General features: G+C 40.9%; 1 protein-coding gene and 1 pseudogene across 5 annotated transcripts in view; both read right to left on the bottom strand.

Moving 5' to 3' along the window:
- MTUS1 (microtubule associated scaffold protein 1) overlaps positions 1–17096 on the bottom strand; it is a 177540-nt gene that overhangs the window by 51640 nt on the left and 108804 nt on the right. Inside the window, exon 1 of one of the 5 annotated variants that reach the window (XM_061134845.1) lies at positions 6883–7277. The exons of the other annotated variants lie outside the window; for them this stretch is intronic. Coding sequence (XP_060990828.1) covers positions 6883–7003 — 121 coding nt within the window. The 5' untranslated portion in view covers positions 7004–7277. Of the gene's footprint in view, positions 1–6882; positions 7278–17096 lie in introns of those variants that run through there. 5 annotated transcript variants of the gene reach the window in all.
- Positions 13770–13888, bottom strand: LOC133050674 (5S ribosomal RNA; annotated as a pseudogene).

Genomic DNA, 17096 nt, shown 5'->3' with positions numbered 1-17096 from the left:
CCTGGAGAATCCCTAAGGATAGAGGAGCCTGGTGGACTACAGTCCATGGGGTTGCAAAGAGTTCGACATGACTGAGCGACTAAGCACAGCACAGCACAGATACTATAAATAATAAATAAAAAGAGAATGTTGTTCTCAAAATACTAACCGGTTATGGAAAAACAATTTGAGCATGAGATGTCTAAAACTCAGGTAACAAGGAACAATAGGAAACAGACCAGTCTGTCACGCAAAAAGAGGCTTTATTGGTATTAACATTACCTGGAGCTACATAACTGATGCCTTTTACAAAGGACTCTCACGTGCTAGGGCTTCCCCAGTGGCTCAGCTGGTAAAATATCACCCACAGTACAGGAGCCCCGGGTTTGATTCTAGGGTCGAGAAGATTCCCCTGGAGAAGGGAATGGCTACCCACTCCAGAATTCTTGCCTGGAGAATCCCATGGACAGAGCCTGGAGGGCTACGGTCCATGGGATCTCAAGACAGTCGGACATGACTGAACAACTAACTCTTTCTTTCTTTCTCAGGTACCGAAATAGCCCAAAGTATCACCTAAGCCAAATAAGAAAAATAATGTCCAATTTTGGATACATTTAAAACCACACCTGTTGTCTTTTTACCTAAGAAAACAGTAATGTGCATACTATTAATAAAACACTATTACTAGCTGTGAAACATGCTTTAGAGCTAATAAAAAGTACCATAATCTGTATTATTTCATGTATATGCTGATTCTCTACTATCTAAAACTCAACCTAAATATTTCAATGTTTCTAATTAAATAAGCATTTACTATATATGTTTCCCTTGTCACATTCTTCCATTTTTTTCCAGGTGAAAAACACTGCTATACTTCCCATTCTAAATCCAACTTCAAACTATACTGTATGGTTTATTTTCTATGTTTATGTGAAAACAGATACCACATTAAAGCACAATTTGGCATGGTAAAACTTTACCTTTTTCTTTCAACATCTAACTTTTAAAGACTTATAAAATATTATCTACTATGAGTAAAAATTCATTTAACATATCACTGCTCTCTTAAATAGACTGCAATAACTATGAAAGGGCGCATTTTAATGTCATAGCAAAGCTGAAGCTATAAGACTGCTGCCATATCTAAGAGTTCAGTATCAACCTATGCCAAGACATTTTTTAACATAATGCCATTCACAAAACCAGTTCTCAGTAAATGCTTATCGATGTGGCATGAGGCCAGACATTCAAAGCTGCCTTCCAGGAAACTGAAAAGAAAACTGTGGATTCACAGAAGCGATAACAAAGGGGGTGGTGGAAGGCCGTATCTCTCCTCTATTGTTCTTGAATTTGGTCCTTTTGATGTCTTTTTGCATTCTACAAATGACTGAATATTTTAATTTCTTACAAAAAATTCTAAATATATATAGTTATTTTATGGAAGTTCTCTAAAATGCTTTCACTGGCTTCTATATTTTGTAATGTGTGAGGGAAACACAGAGAAATGAATATTTAGCATCACCTTAATGCATGACTAGGAGCCCCAACCATTTATGTTCCTAATAAAATATATCTTTTATTAACACATTTTAAATACATAAAACCACATTTAAGGTTGAGAACATTCTTTCTCAGTGTATTATAACTGAAAATTAATTCATTTAAGAGAGCAAAATCAAATAATAACCTCTATGTCCAAACAACAAAATAACTTGAAAGTGTCCAATTAACATAGCTACAAACTAGGTGATCATTACCAAAAAAAAATCACATCCTAAAAGAGAAGAAACAATGAGGTGTGTTGCAAGATTCAACTTGTTAAATGATATGCTGCCCTTATTTACAAGCTATCAGTATTAGCTTTTGAGAAATTAGTTTTGCCTTCTCTGTGGCAATTGCTCTGATAGGGCTCTAATCTCTCTTTACCTGCATGCACTATAGAGATTGGAGAAGTCAAACACTCAATTTCCCAGCTTCCTTTGCAGGTAGAAATAGCCATGTGACTGAGATTTAGCCAATGAGATGTAAGCTTGAGTGATATGGCACCGCCCCTTCCCTGGGTCTTGTTTTTACTGCCTGCAGCAGCCATTGTGAGATCATGAGGCAACATTCATGAGAAAAAGGCTAAGAAAATAGCCTAGGTGTTAATCCTGACATTGCTGAGCCTCTGAACAAGGTAAGAGCTGCTTCTTGCTATGTGAGACAAATAAACTCCTTCTAAGTCAAGCTGTCTTAACAAACTGCATCTAAAAGCATTTCTGGGGCTTCCCTGGTGGCTCAGTGGTAAATATGTTTCCAGTGCAGGAAACACAGGTTCGATCCCTGATCCACGAAGATCCCACATCCTGAGGAGCGACTAAGCCCTGTGAGCCACAACTATTGAGCTCATCTTCAGAGTCCACATGCCGCAAGTCCTGAAGCCAGAGCGCCCAAGGGCTTGTGCTCTGCAACGAGAAGCCTCAGCAACGAGAAGCCCTTGCAGCAACAGAGACCACATACAGCCAAAAAGAAAGAAAGAAAGAAAGAAAACTATTTTAAAAGCATTTTTGTTGGACAGTCTGAAAAGTGAACACCAAACATATCAACATTACAATGACTTTCATTCTAATTAAACACTTAATCCTGTTCCACCTCACTCTTAACCAAATGCCTAGGCAAAATGGTTCTCTTTAGTGTGGCTTCAGGTAAATGAAAATATCTTGTGTTATTAATAATACTCCTCCCGCCTTTCCTCAGAGTATGTGTAAATACACACCTCCCCTCTTTGCTTAGAGTAATGGCTTTTACTCTTACTAGCTCAGCAGACAGAATTTTCTTAGTGCAGTGAATTGCCTTCACTTGGGTCAATGAGAATATCAACTCTGAGGTTCAAATTGGCACTTTTCATAATAATGAGTACAAGTATCTGATCTCCAGCTGCACAGAAAACCCAGATTCCAACAGAACTGGAGGCAAGGAACATTTCTACAGAGACAATTCCTTTCCCTCTGCTGACTCATAAGATGGAAATGAATATGTTGAGGCAAAATTCTGAGCTACACTGAACTGGGTGCTTTGGTGAAGTCAGTGAAACCACTTTTGGACCTCTTAGCAGGTGTGGGCCCTCCTGGGATGCTACCATCTTCACCTACTCTGGATGTCCTGCAACATCACCCAAAACTGACACATTCACACTCATTCCTTGCATCTATTTAACAGAGGAAACTATATCCTGGACTGGACAACACACTTTGCCAATCAAGTTATTAATACTACAGCGTACAGCGCCCTGCGCAAGGGTTGCTGAAAGGGCCCATTCCATCTGGAGCCCCATAACCACCACCTTATTGCTGGCAGCTCCCCCTCCACAATCCATGCTCCGATGTGTTAAAATTCTTTCATTTTCTTGAAGGAGCTCACCTTCACGGTTTCCTTCACCTCCAGGCTTTCACACGGTATTTTCTCTCCCTGGAACACCCTCTGTTTCTTGGCTAATTCCTCCTATCCTGGGGTCCCAGCTGACATGGCTCTTCTCGTGGAAGACCTGGGGAGTCAGCCTCGCCTGCCGGGAGCTGCCTGGATACCTAGTCCGTATTGTACCATGACTGCCTGATGTTCTTTGCCTGACTCCGTGGTAAACCGTGGGCTATGGGAAGGCAGGGGGCTCTGTGTGACTTAGTCCCGGCTACAGTGTCAGCATCTGGCATTGTACCCGCCACAGAGGACATGTCTAGCAAACACTTGTTTATGAAATGAATGACTTGACCCTGTGATGTGAAAAGGCAGTTTGGAAGCAGGGGAAAGGCTGGTTGGTGGCAAAGACCAAACCTATAAAATCCTTCAAAGAGCTCCAAAATATTAGACTGAGTGATAACAAAACTGTTGATATTTGACTGTTTTTCACCTCTAAGAAGAGCAATTTCAAATGCTTGAGCCTAATAATAAAGCCTGAACTAGAGTAGGCAGAAGGCTTCCCAGGTGGTACAGAGGTAAAGAACCCACCTGCCAATGGAGGAGCCATGGGAGACTCAGGGAAGATCCCTGGAGGAGGATCCCAATATTACTGGGCTTCCTTGGTAGCCCAGTTGGTAAAGAATCTGCCTGCAATGCAGGAGACCCCGGTTCGATTCATGGGTCAGGAAGTTCCCCTGGAGGAGGGCATGGCTACCCACTCCAGTATGCTTGCCTGGAGAATTCCCATGGACAGAGGAGCCTGGTGGGCTACAGTCCCTGGGGTCGCAAGGAGTCAGACACGACTGGAGTGACTTGAGCATGCCCACAGAGTAGAGAGAGGGTGAAAACAACAGGGATTTTACAAGACAGAGTCTTAGATTCTTGCAACCCATGAATTGTGGTTCAGTGAGAAAGAACAATGGGGGCTTTGAGGACATACTAAGGGGCAAGCAATGGTGGTGTGAAGAGAAAGAAATCAGGAGTATTCACTGAGTTTGGGAGATAAGCAGAGAACTCGTTGAGATAAGAATAATTTTCAGGTGTCAGCAACACATCAAGGACTTTTAAATCTGGACCCAGAAAATTCACAGAATTTGAGGCCGAAGGGAACATGGAAATCATCTCGTCTGATTCCTTTATTCTGTGTCCCTGTCTGGCTAAGTGATCAAGGTCACTGGCTCGGTTAGCAGCAGAACCAAGGCTACAACGCTGGGCCCTTGGAATCCAGGCCAACACCACTGTCAGTGCAGCAGCCAACAGCAACGCCACCTCTTTTTCTACTGCTTACCACCCATGTGGGTAAGAAGAACTGCAACTACCTCAATCTATTTTTTATTGGAAGATTTCTCAGACCCTCTAGTTATGTAAAATGGATAAACTCACAAAAGGTTCTTACTGGGGTAAGTAGAATTATATTCTTTACATAATTATAAAATGCTTCCTACAGGCAAAACTTTTTTCCATCGTGGCTATTCACTAGACCTAACAGAATTACAGCAAGATTCACAGCTGGAAAAATCTAAAAAAACAAAAACCAAAACCAAGAGGTCCCAGGTTTTAGTCCTATCTCTGCCACTGGCTGTATGTCCTTGGGCAAGTTAACTCACCTCTCTGGGCCTCTGACTTCCTGGTGTAAAATCGAGTAAACCAGACCACCTCTAAGTACACTCTAGCTCTAGAAACTATGATGGCCATCAAATGACTGTTTCAAAATATTTTTATGTAAATTAAAAAAATAAAACGTGCCCCAAGGGTCACTGTTAGTCAAACTCTGGTAATAAAAGCTTTAAGCTGCCCTGTAAAGCTATCTGCTCCATAAAAATAATAGAAACAACCTAAAATGTTTGCTAATGAAAGATTGGTTTAAATCATGGCTCAGTCAGCAACGGGATGTTACATGACTGCTAAAAAGCATGTGGTAGATGAATGCGTTAACATGCAAATCTAAGATACGTTCATGCTTAAAAGTAAGCGATAAAAGAGTATATATTATGCTTCCATTTCTGTAAAACAAAAAGGGGTAAAAAAAGCTTACATGGGCTTACACATGACTAGAAAAATTACTGGAAGGATAAACAAGCCCCCACAAGCGTGGCTGCATCTGTGGAGAGGGCACAGGGCCTGGGTAAGAAATAGGCTCACCTGAAACTGTACAACCTTCTGCACTATCTGATTTTCTTTTTAACTTGGAATGTGGATTGATTTTAAGTTAAAATTACAAGCCCCTTGGGAGCTATTTTAGATTGCAGATTGTTACAAATACAGGGTACCCTTTTATCTTTATTTTTCACCTTTCTATTCTTTAACGTTGAGAAAAAGTGAGAGTGGCGTATAAGCTAGGAGAGACACAGCCACTGTTTCCCTCGGAACTCGTTCCATTCACCCTCAGCTGTCAGCTCAGACCGAGGGAAATGCTGGCGGATTCCAGTGACAGGTCAAGGGGAGTTAGGAAACACAAGGAAGAGGTGCTGGAGAAAAATGGGAATTATCCCACAGAGCAGGGAGATGCCCCTGGGAAAACTAAAAGCAGTCCGCTGAGAAGAGTCATTGGGGACAGAGATGGAAAACCAGGCCCAGAAGGGCCGGCATTCATGGGGAACAAAACATCTACTTGGTATTTACACACCCAGAGGATAAAGCACAGTTACCACTAACCAGCCCAGAGTCAAAAGATCAGCATTCCCATGTTTATAGCATGAAATCAACTTAATTGACCATAGTTGCAATTATATCCGAACAACAGGCAGCGACAGGAGGCAAATGGATCTCTAAAAGTGGGCAGGCAGGTGACGTGTGCCTAAAATATACCCTGCATTCATTTCCATCTCTAGGCACAGAAAATAAAAAGCAGATACAAGCATGAAGATCAGAGGCAGTCTTTTGTGATTTGCAAACATTTTCGCCATGAAGCTTGGAAAACTTAATTTGCGGTTCATTTCGTACCTGTCCACAACCATTATGATGCTTTACTTCAGCAATGTCGAGAACACAGCGATCCTTTAGTATACCAAACCAGCCTGTCATAACCTCAGTGAGGAACTACAGAACGAAAAACTACGGAACCCTCTCTTTTCATCGCCTTCTTTAAAGGAAAGAGAACTAGTTAGTTGTCTTGATTTACCTGGCTCCCATTTTCGAAATCGTGTGAAGGAAAATGTAACTGAACAGGTGCTGGTTGTTTTCCAGATCTGGCTGGTGTCAGAGCAAGGAGCTGGGAGCACCCAGGCAACAGTTCGGCTTTCAACGAACAAACCAAGCAGACAGCAGCTTACAGACAGGAGAAGTACTAGGCACATGTGTTGAAGCACAAGAGAAAGCTGCTTATTTTGACAAATTATGCCTGTTCTCCCATTAGAGCTTTCTCTCCTCAATAATCTGTCCCCTTAGGAAATTTCTGATAAGCACCTGCCAGGTAACCGAGCTGGCCCCCCCACCCAGTGTAACGTACGCAGAGAGGTGTGCGAGACAAACCTGTGTGGAAAATGACAGTGCTTTTCCGAAACCCTGAAGGAAGTCGCAGATTCCGCAGCAACCCTTTGGCAGTCAGTCGGACGTGAATGGTGGACAAGGAGAACTTGGGAGACAACAACATGTCTTCAGAGCAGGTGGGAAGGAAATTTCACAGAAGAACCAGCTCCCCACACGGGCTCTCACATGCTGTCTTTTCCAACCCTGCACTCTTCTTCCAGGCCAAGATGCAGAGAGAGAGAAAACATGCCTACATGCCAGACGCTGCTCACCGCGCCCGCACGAAAGAAAAGCCCCAGAGCTATCCAAGTGCTTCTGGCTTCCGCTTCCACTGCCAGATGTTGCCGAGAAACAATGCTTTTCCTCTGCAGCAACTCCTCCGAGCGGCCCCAGCAGTCAGCAGCCTCTGAATGACATCACGCTGAACATGCCGTGGGGTTGTTATGGTTTTCATCAGAAATGGTGAAGGGGAGGAGAAAGTGGGTGGTCTTAGGCGCTTTACATAACAACCAATAATGTCACCGGTTTGGTGATGGCTTGGAGGATCCTTAAGGGGAAACAACTACTTCGAGGAGTGCCTAATACTTACTTAGCAATTATAAAGAATTAAGACTTCATTAAAGTAGTCTGTGTTCTGATTTTTTAAATTGTAATTAGATCTATAATTTAAACTGTAATTATATACACACACACTAGTAGTAACAATGGGCATTTTTTCAGATATTTTACACAAACCTATATAGAAACCTAATACCTTAGACAAAAGTGTTCCCAGTTACAGTTTTAAATAAGATGCCTACTATAACATCTGAAACTAAGGTAGCACTGTAGGTCAGTTGTATTTCTAAAAAAAATCTTTTTACTGTATTAATGAGAGATTGAGAAATGGTTAAAGTTCAAGTTTACCACTCATATTCTGGAGACCTCACTAATAACCAACAATAAAAGGTTAATGCAATACCTCTATCAGATGTAATATAATAGTTCCAGAGGAATAAAAAATTAGAATACTGACAAGCAGTATCTAAAGACTCCACTTACTGCTTGACTCATTGCACGTACAGAATATCAGGCGACCTCTCAAGAATAGTAGTGTTTTGAGATTAGGAACACCAGAAAGGTGTGATTACTGTGTATCAGCAAGAATTGAGATCTAGCAAATGTTTACTTGAGTAGAATCCTTTGTACAGGTACATTAAAGGTACATTAAAATATGATGACAAAAACTAAAAGAAGTTGCAGGAGAAAGGCATGGACATAAAAGAGAATTGCACCTGCAAAATGCTCACTTAGGTGAAGCTAATATTATTAAACCAGGAAGAGCCCAAACTCTTGGTAGATTTTAATTTTAAAAAGTATAAGAAAACAATATGTTAAAAAAATGATCTATGCATGTGTCCTAGATTTCTAAGACTTGGCAATAGAAAGGAATGTGGCTGTTGACCATAAATATTAGATGTTATGAGAATGTGCAGGACACAGTTACTCTTTCAGAAATTCTCTAGAGTGTTCAGGGTGTGACGAGTGGAGGAGACAAGCCGGAAAGGAAATTCTGAGTAATTCCTTCTCCCTTTTCACTCACCCCTCCCTCCCCCACCAGCCTCCATGGGCAAGCTACAACCTATTCATACACAGACAGGGGTCTTGTAAACATTTTACCCACAGAAGCACAAATACCTAAGGAATTAAAGTCTGGAAAAGCTACACTTAGGTATTGCTTCTTCAGTTTATCACAGTTTTTATTAAAAAGCAAATTAATTAATTCCATAAATTAATTTGCCACAACCAACTGTCCTTTGTGCTCCCCACCAAGAAAAAAACACTTGTGAAAACTAAGATTAAAAACCAGCACTAAAATTGTAAATAGAAAACTAAACATTGATATTGTTAAAAATAGACATGACACCACCCTCTTTACATGTTTTTTGTTTTGTTTAGTTTTTTGTTAATTAAGTAATAGTAAACTCTATCCTGGTTGAAAGGGAAATCCTTTAGCCCAGACTACTCTAAAAGAAGAAAATAGCAACATGCCATCAATTCATTATATTTATTACAATGTCTACTTGAACTATCCTAAGCTATACCACATATATGAAAAGTTATGTTGCTAATGATCTTTCTAAACAGCAGAGCCCAGCTCTCTGCTCCTTCCTGTGAGTGATGCCCTGTGGCCCTCAGAGGCTTGCGGTGTTTCCCAAAACCAAAAAACAGCACAGCTAGGAACTATAAGAATAAAGAGAAGTGATGCCAGTCAAAAGGAAAAGTCAAAAGTCAGAAGGAGTAGTTCCCGTTTTTACAGCAACATGTACACACACACACACACACACACACACACAGAAAAAGGGGAAGACTAAGAACTGCTCAAACTGGGTTTCCAACTTTCCCAAACACAAGTCTGCCTCCTGGTGGCAACTGCACCAAAGCAAAAAGGCTGCCTTGACAACTAACTGATAAACAGCCAACTCATACAATATGCTATGTGCCAGGCACACTCCTAAACGCTTTTTATGCATGCACTCTTTTAAATAATCAATCATCAATAGTTGCAGGGTTACAACAATTTTTACTTTATATATATATATATATAGATAGATAGATAGACACACACACACTTATGGGGGGTTGGGGAAGCACAGATTTTAAAACTGGTTCAGAAAGTTCAAATAAGTTGATTACTTATTTGATCAGTTACTTGTGTACACACTGTCATTTCTGAATTTATACCAAATACAGAAGAAAGATAAAAAAATGTTCATCTTTATTATACAAAGTCTTAATTTGATTTAAGAGGACATAAGGATCACCAAGGACAGTAAGGAGAAATTTAAGGAACTTTTAGTACTTAAAATAGAAAAATGTAATTAGTTATGAAAATTAAGAGTAAGATCACAGACTCATTAAAAGGAAGTTTTTGTTAAAAAAAAGTTTAAGTGGTAGAACAGCTTCATAAAAAGCCCATGATACGAACTAAGTTTCTATTAATGACACAAATAAAGGAAAATAATGAATAAATAATTGTACAGAGTAAGGCTTTAAAAACTATAGAAGGTATGTTATGGATGATAAAAGTGTTTGGCAGTCAATGTGTTATACTGTCACAGTAGATTCAAACATCAAGAATCACAGATCCCACTGCAGTCTGTATAGAAGTGTATGTGTTTCATTAGTGACTTGACATTAGAAAACAACGATGCTATGATTTCAACATAGGCTGTGCAGGGTTGCTCAGAAGCTATGAAATACATCCAACTTGGACAGATTTATTTGTTATTGTTAATGACCAGCAGTGGCCACAGGACTGGAAAAGGTCAGTTTTCATTCCAATCCCAAAGAAAGGCAATCCCAAAGAATGCTCAAACTACTGCACAATTGCACTCATCTCACACGCTAGTAAAATAATGCTAAAAGTTCTCCAAGCCAGGCTTCAGCAATATGTGAACCGTGAACTTCCAGATAGTCAAGCTGGTTTTAGAAAAGGCAGAGGAACCAGAGATCAAATTGCCAACATCCGCTGGATCATCGAAAAAGCAAGAGAGTTCCAGAAAAACATCTATTTCTGCTTCATTGACTATGCCAAAGCCTTTGACTGTGTGGATCACAATAAACTGTGGAAAATTCTGAAAGAGATGGGAATACCAGACCACCTGACCTGCCTCTTGAGAAACCTGTATGCAGGTCAGGAAGCAACAGTTAGAACTGGACATGGAACAAAAGACTGGTTCCAAATAGGAAAAGGAGTACGTCAAGGCTGTATACTGTCACCCTGCTTATGTAACTTATATGCAGAGTACATCATGAGAAACGCTGGGCTGGAAGAAGCACAAGCTGAATCAAGATTGCTGGGAGAAATATCAATAACCTCAGATATGCACATGACGCCACCCTTATGGCAGAAAGTGAAGAGGAACTAAAAAGCCTCTTGATGAAAGTGAAAGAGGAGAGTGAAAAAGTTGGCTTAAAGCTCAACATTCAGAAAACGAAGATCATGGCATCTGGTCCCATCACTTCATGGCAAATAGATGGGGAAACAGTGGAGACAGTGAAAGACTTTATTTTGGGGGGCTCCAAAATCACTGCAGATGGTGACTGCAGCCATGGAATTAAAAGATGCTTACTCCTTAGAAGGAAAGTTATGACCAACCTAGACAGCATATTAAAAAGCAGAGACATTACTTTGCCAACAAAGGTCAGTCTAGTCAAGGCTATAGTTTTTCCAGTAGTCATGTATGGATGTGAGAGTTGGACTGTGAAGAAAGCTGAGTGCCGAAAAATTGATGCTTTTGAACTGTGGTGTTGGAGAAGACTCTTGAGAGTCCCTTGGACTGCAAGGAGATCCAACCAGTCCATCCTAAAGGAGATCAGTCCTGGGTGTTCATTGGAAGGACTGATGCTGAAGCTGAAACTCCAATACTTAGGCCACCTCATGCAAAGAGTCGACTCATTGGAAAAGACCCTGATGCTGGGAGGGGTGGGGGGCAGGAGGAGAAGGGGATGACAGAGGATGAGATGGTTGGATGACATCACCGACTCAATGGACACGGGTTTGAGTAAACTCCGGGAGTTGGCAATGGACAGGGAGGCCTGGTGTGCTGCGATTCATGGGGTCTCAAAGAGTCGGACACGACTGAGCAACTGAACTGAACTGAATGATCATTAAGAATCTGGAGATTAATGCTTAACCAGGGATTCAAGCATCTCTGTTCAACCAATCTTCCCAAGAACTCCAGCATGAGTATCAATCTTAACATTTATTAGATTTCCTTCATTTCCCTAACAGCCCTAATTGCCAGATTTTCTTTATTTTTATATATCTCACTTTTTAAGTTCAATATTGTAGAAAGTTTCAACTCGGAGTCCAATTTTTCCATAATGTCTTCTTGCTTAGTAGGAAGAAGGTCTATAGGGCACACTGTGAGTAACTGCCAGAAAATTCACATGAAACGATTAGGAAGGGCTTTCCTGGTGCCTCAGTGGTAAGGAATCTGCCTCTCAATGCTGGAGACATGGGCTCAACCTCTGATCAGTTAGATCCCACAACTAAGCCCGCGCCACAACTACTGAGCTCTACAGCCCAGACCTCGCAACTGCTGAGCCCACGTGTCAGAGCTCCTGAGGCCCCCACGTCCCAGAGCCGCAGCTCCGCAACCAGAGGAGCTTCCACAATGAGAAGTCCGCCACCACAACCAGAGAGTAGCTCCCGGATTGCTGCAGCTAGAGAAAAGCTCGCTCAGTAACAAAGACCCAGCACAGCCAGAAATAAATAAGTAAATGAAACTGTGAAAGAAAAAAAAAATTAGAAAAAAACTCAATCTCCACCCAACCCATAAGATTATAAATTCTCCAAGATCAGTGGTATTACCTTTTAGTTCTGGTCTCCCAAAATAAGAGCAACAATCTTTTATCCACATACAATGTGTGGTTTTAAAAGCGAAGGGGAGGGAGGGGGGATCGGGATTGGGAATACATGTAAATCCATGGCTGATTCATATCAATGTATGACAAAACCCACTGGAAAAAAATAATAATAATAATAAAAAAAAAATTTAAAAAAAAAAAAAAAAAGCGAAGGGGAAAAGTGTGCTCAATGTAGAATTAAAAAAAAAAAAATCAAATTATCTGTACATCATAGTGCTCTGTATCAGTTATTTTTAAACTTAAAATTTTCACTTAAAAGTTAAAATTCTTTAAACCTTAAAATGTCAAACTTAAAATTATCATGTGAAAATGATAATGGCAATAATAATGCCATTATGTTTCCATGGCATTAAATAACCCTCTATGTTACTATTTTAATGAATTTTAAAGTGTTATTGAAATGCCAGTGCACATAAACTGCTGTTTAAATCATTCAGACTGTTTCCAATTTTTCCCCCTTTTAAACAATTCTGAAAAGCAATAAATAAGTCAATCATTTTCTTAGAATCAGCTCTGATAAATGGAATGCCGAGGTAGACGGCTTTCGTTACATGTCGCCAAAACGCCCCCATCCAGGAAAGGCTGCAGTAACTTATACCACCTCCCCCCACCCCCACAGTGACATGTATGAGACAGTCAGTCCCCACGCATTTCACCAGCACTCTTGGAAATATAATATTTGTCACTGCTATATTTACAATGCATAACCAACAGGGACCTATTGTATAGCACAGGGAACTCCGCTCAGTGTTAAGTGGCAGCCTGGATGCAGGGCTCAGGCAGTTTGGGGGAGAATGGATACACTGTGTGTGTGGCTGAGTCCCTTTGCTCTCCACCTGAGACTATCACAACACTGTTAATTGGCTATACTCCAATATAAAACAAAAAGCTAAAAAAATATGTTTGTAAGCTTTTTCAGTATTTCTTAGCCCTTTGTATTTCCTCTTTTGTGTCTAATTCTTTTACCATTTTTTAGTGAAGTACAGTTGATCTGCAGTGTTATATTAATTTCAAGTGTACAACATAGTGGTTTCACATTTTTATAAACTCCAGTTAAAACTATTATAAAATATTGGCTATATTCCCTGTGCTATACATTACATCCTGGTACCTTACTTTATACCTAATAGTTTGCACCTCTTAAGCCCCTTCCCCAATATTACCCCTCTTCCGTATCCTCTCACTGGTAACCACTAGTTTGTTCTCTGTATCTGTGAGTCTGTTTGCTTTGTGATGTTCATTAATTTTATTTTTTAGATACCATAGTGATAGTGAAGTCGCTCAGTTGTGTCTGACTCTTTGCAACCCCATGGATTGTAGCCTGCCAGGCTCCTCCGTTCATGGTATTTTCCAGGCAAGGATAGTGGAGTGGGTTGCCATTTCCTTCTCCAGGGGATCTTCCCGACCCAGGGATTGAACCTGGGTCTCCCACATTGCAGACAGACTCTTTACCATCTGAGCCACCAGGGAAGACCAAAATACAGCACCCGGTATTCCCAGGAGGTCTCCCATCCAAGTACTAACCAGGCCTGACCCTACTTAGCTTCCAAGATCAGACGAGATAGGACGCGTTCAGGATGGTATGGCCATAGATACCATAGTATGTCTTTTTTTGTCTGACTTACGTCACTAAACATAGCATTTTCCTGGTCCACCCATGTTGTTGGAAATTTTTTCATTTTTTATGGCTAAGTAATATTACACACACACACACAAACACACAAACACACACACACATCTTCTTTATCCATTCATCTGTTGATGGACACTTTGGCTGCTTCTATATCTTGGCAATTGTATATGGTATTGCTATAAACATTGGGGCACACATATCTTTTCGAATCGGTGTTGTCATTATCTTCGGCTAAATATCTAGGAATGGGGCTGCTGAATCATATAGTTCTATTTTTAAAACATACTCCATATTGATGGTGGTTACACCAATTTACATCCCCACTGACAGCACACCAGGATTCCTTTTTCTTTACATCCTCACCACTGTTTACTATTTGTGGTCTTTTTGAGGATGGCCATTCTGACAGGTGCGAGGTGGTGTCTCACTGAGGTTTTGACTTGAGTTTCCCTGATGATCCGTTTACTTTCCTGCTGTGCAGTTGTCTTTACCCTGATTTGAAATGGCCTGAAATGGAGTAAACAGGTTGCTGATGTTGTCCCAATTTGTGGTGTGATGGCTACTACTGTTGACGATGGCTTTCGGTTGAGATTTAACAGGCATTAGTTTTAGGTGCACAATGTAATGATGCAGTATAAGCATAACCCTGTTTTTTGCTCTTCATAAATACTGTGGAGGTATTTCTTAAAAAAATAAACTGAAGGCTTGTGGCAATCCCACGTTGAGCAACATGGCTCAAGTTTCTGGCTAAAGTTTGTCAATTTTGTTTATCTTCTCAAAGAACAAGCTTTAGTTTTATTAATCTTTACTATTGTTTCTTTTTGGTGCTTCTCTGGTGGCTCAGAGGTTAAAACATCTGCCTGCAATGCGGGAGACCCAGGTTCAATCCCTGGGTCGGGAAGATCCCCTGGAGAAGGAAATGGCAACCCACTCCAGTATTCTTGTCTGCAGAATCCCATGGACAGAGGAGCCTGGTGGGCTACAGTCCATGGGGTCGCCAAGAGTCGGACACGACTGAGTGACTTCACTTTCACTTTCATGTTGAGCAATGCTATCGACATCATTTTCCCCCACAGCATTTATGCATTTTATGTATCTGTGTCACTGTGTGATACTTTTTGCAAAATTTCACACTTTTTCATTATGATTATATTTATTATGGTGAGTTGTGATCAGTGAGCTTTGGTGTTACTATGGTAACTGGTTTTTTGTTTTGTGTTTTTAAATTAAGATACGTACCTTTATTGAGACATAATGCTATTATCACACAGTTAGTAGACTATGTGTGCGTAGCCACTCAGTTGTGTTCGACTCTTTGCAGCCCCATGGACTGTAGCCCACCAGGCCCCTCTATCCGGGATTCTCCAGGCAAGAATACTGCAGGGTGTTGCCTTGCCCTTCTCCAGGGGATCTTCCCAACCCAGGGATCGAACCCAGGTCTCCCACACTGCAGGTGGATTCTTTACCAACTGAACCACCAGGAAACCCCATGAATACTGGAGTGGATAGCTATCCCTTCTCCAGGGGACCTTCCTGACCCAGGAATCGAACTGGGGTCTCCTGCACTGCAGGTGGATTCTTTACCACCTGAGCTTTAGTGTAAACATTTATGCACTGCAAAACCAAAAATTAACGAGAATTACTTTACTGAGGTGGTCTGAAACTGAACCTGCAGTACTGCTGATGTATGCCTGTTATTTGTCAATATTGTGAAACAATCACAAGTCCAGTTACAGCTAACATCCATCTCCATGCCTAGAAAATGTTTTTTGACAAAAGGGTCTAAACCTTTTGCTGTCCTAATTAGTAATCCTTTCATAGTGACATTCCTGGAAAGGTCTTTTCTGTAAAGTCTGTACTTTTCGTGCTCCCATTCTGATGTTTGTTTAAAACTGGAATATATTTGTAATGTGGTGTGTGAATTAAGAATCTAGCCCCTGATAAACAGATGGTCCTTGTTCCAACAGCCTATGCTTTCCCTGAATTGAATACCAAACTTCACACGTTGCTCAAACACCATCTGCCCTTTAAGTGGGAGAGAACAGTTATAATCATAAAACCACAGAGGACAGCCTCACCCCTACTTTCACTGAAAGAAACATTGGTCACGCTGGTGTTACCTCATCCGAGGAGGTGTGCGATTCTCAGCCATCTCTCTACACTTGGAAGAGGGGGTACAGAGAGCAACCCGATCCTCCTGAGCTGGATTTAGTGAGGGGGGAGGTATAAGGAGTATGCATTTTCTACTTCCCAGGGCAGACTCCACGGCACCTGAAAGTGATGATCTTGTGTAAAATAATCAGAGAGCAGGATAAATACAACTCTGTGCTCTGGTATCCCTAACAGCTTTAATGTGGGGTAGAACCACATAATAATAGTACCTGGTATGCGTGGCATCATCCTTATAAACAGCAAACCAAGTTTTATTTAGAGTCAGTGTTGGTGAGAATCTTACAGCATCATCATCTTTAAATAAATGACAACAGCTAGACCCCATGAGGGTGGTTCTTGACTTTCAGTGGTTTTCCCTGCTTACTTAAGGGATTTAAAATAATTCATTCTCCTGGAAAAGAACTCTAAAAGTAAGCCACTAGAATCATAAGAACAATGAAAAGGATTATCCTCGTCACTGTCTTCTAGCAGCTATCATTTGAGAACTTTTTATATAACAACTCTACATAAAATACTTCTATACTGGGAAGTCCTCCCGAAATATTCTCGTGGCCCCAAGTGAGAAATCTGAGACTTTGGAGAGGCTTAGCAATGAACCCAAGATCAGGACACAAGTGGAATGCGGCAATCCCAAGGTGTCCACCAACAGTCAATGCCGGCAAAGTTCATTTTCTCTTTGCTCCTCTTCATTTTCCTACGAGGTAATGGAACTGTCTTTGATGTAACTGATGAAAGGCTGACACTAAAAACAGTGACACAAAATTTCTAACTACTAAACTAGTCAAATTAAAACAAAAAAATGGTGAAGCCGGCACTCTTTTATGTTGTCAGTCATGCTATAAAGGGATATGAAGCTTTTGGAAAACAATTTGCTGAGTGAAGTGGTGACAAATGTGCATATGTTTTGATTTGTTTATGCTACTTATAAGAATCTATCACAGGGGACTTCCCTGGTGGCCCAGTGGTTGAGACTCTGCCTACCAGTGCAGGGGACACG

This window comes from Dama dama, chromosome 32 (genome assembly GCF_033118175.1).
Source record: "Dama dama isolate Ldn47 chromosome 32, ASM3311817v1, whole genome shotgun sequence".
NCBI lineage: Eukaryota > Metazoa > Chordata > Mammalia > Artiodactyla > Cervidae > Dama > Dama dama.
Note: the sequence above shows the minus strand (reverse complement) of the source record. Positions and strands in the feature narration are given on the sequence as shown.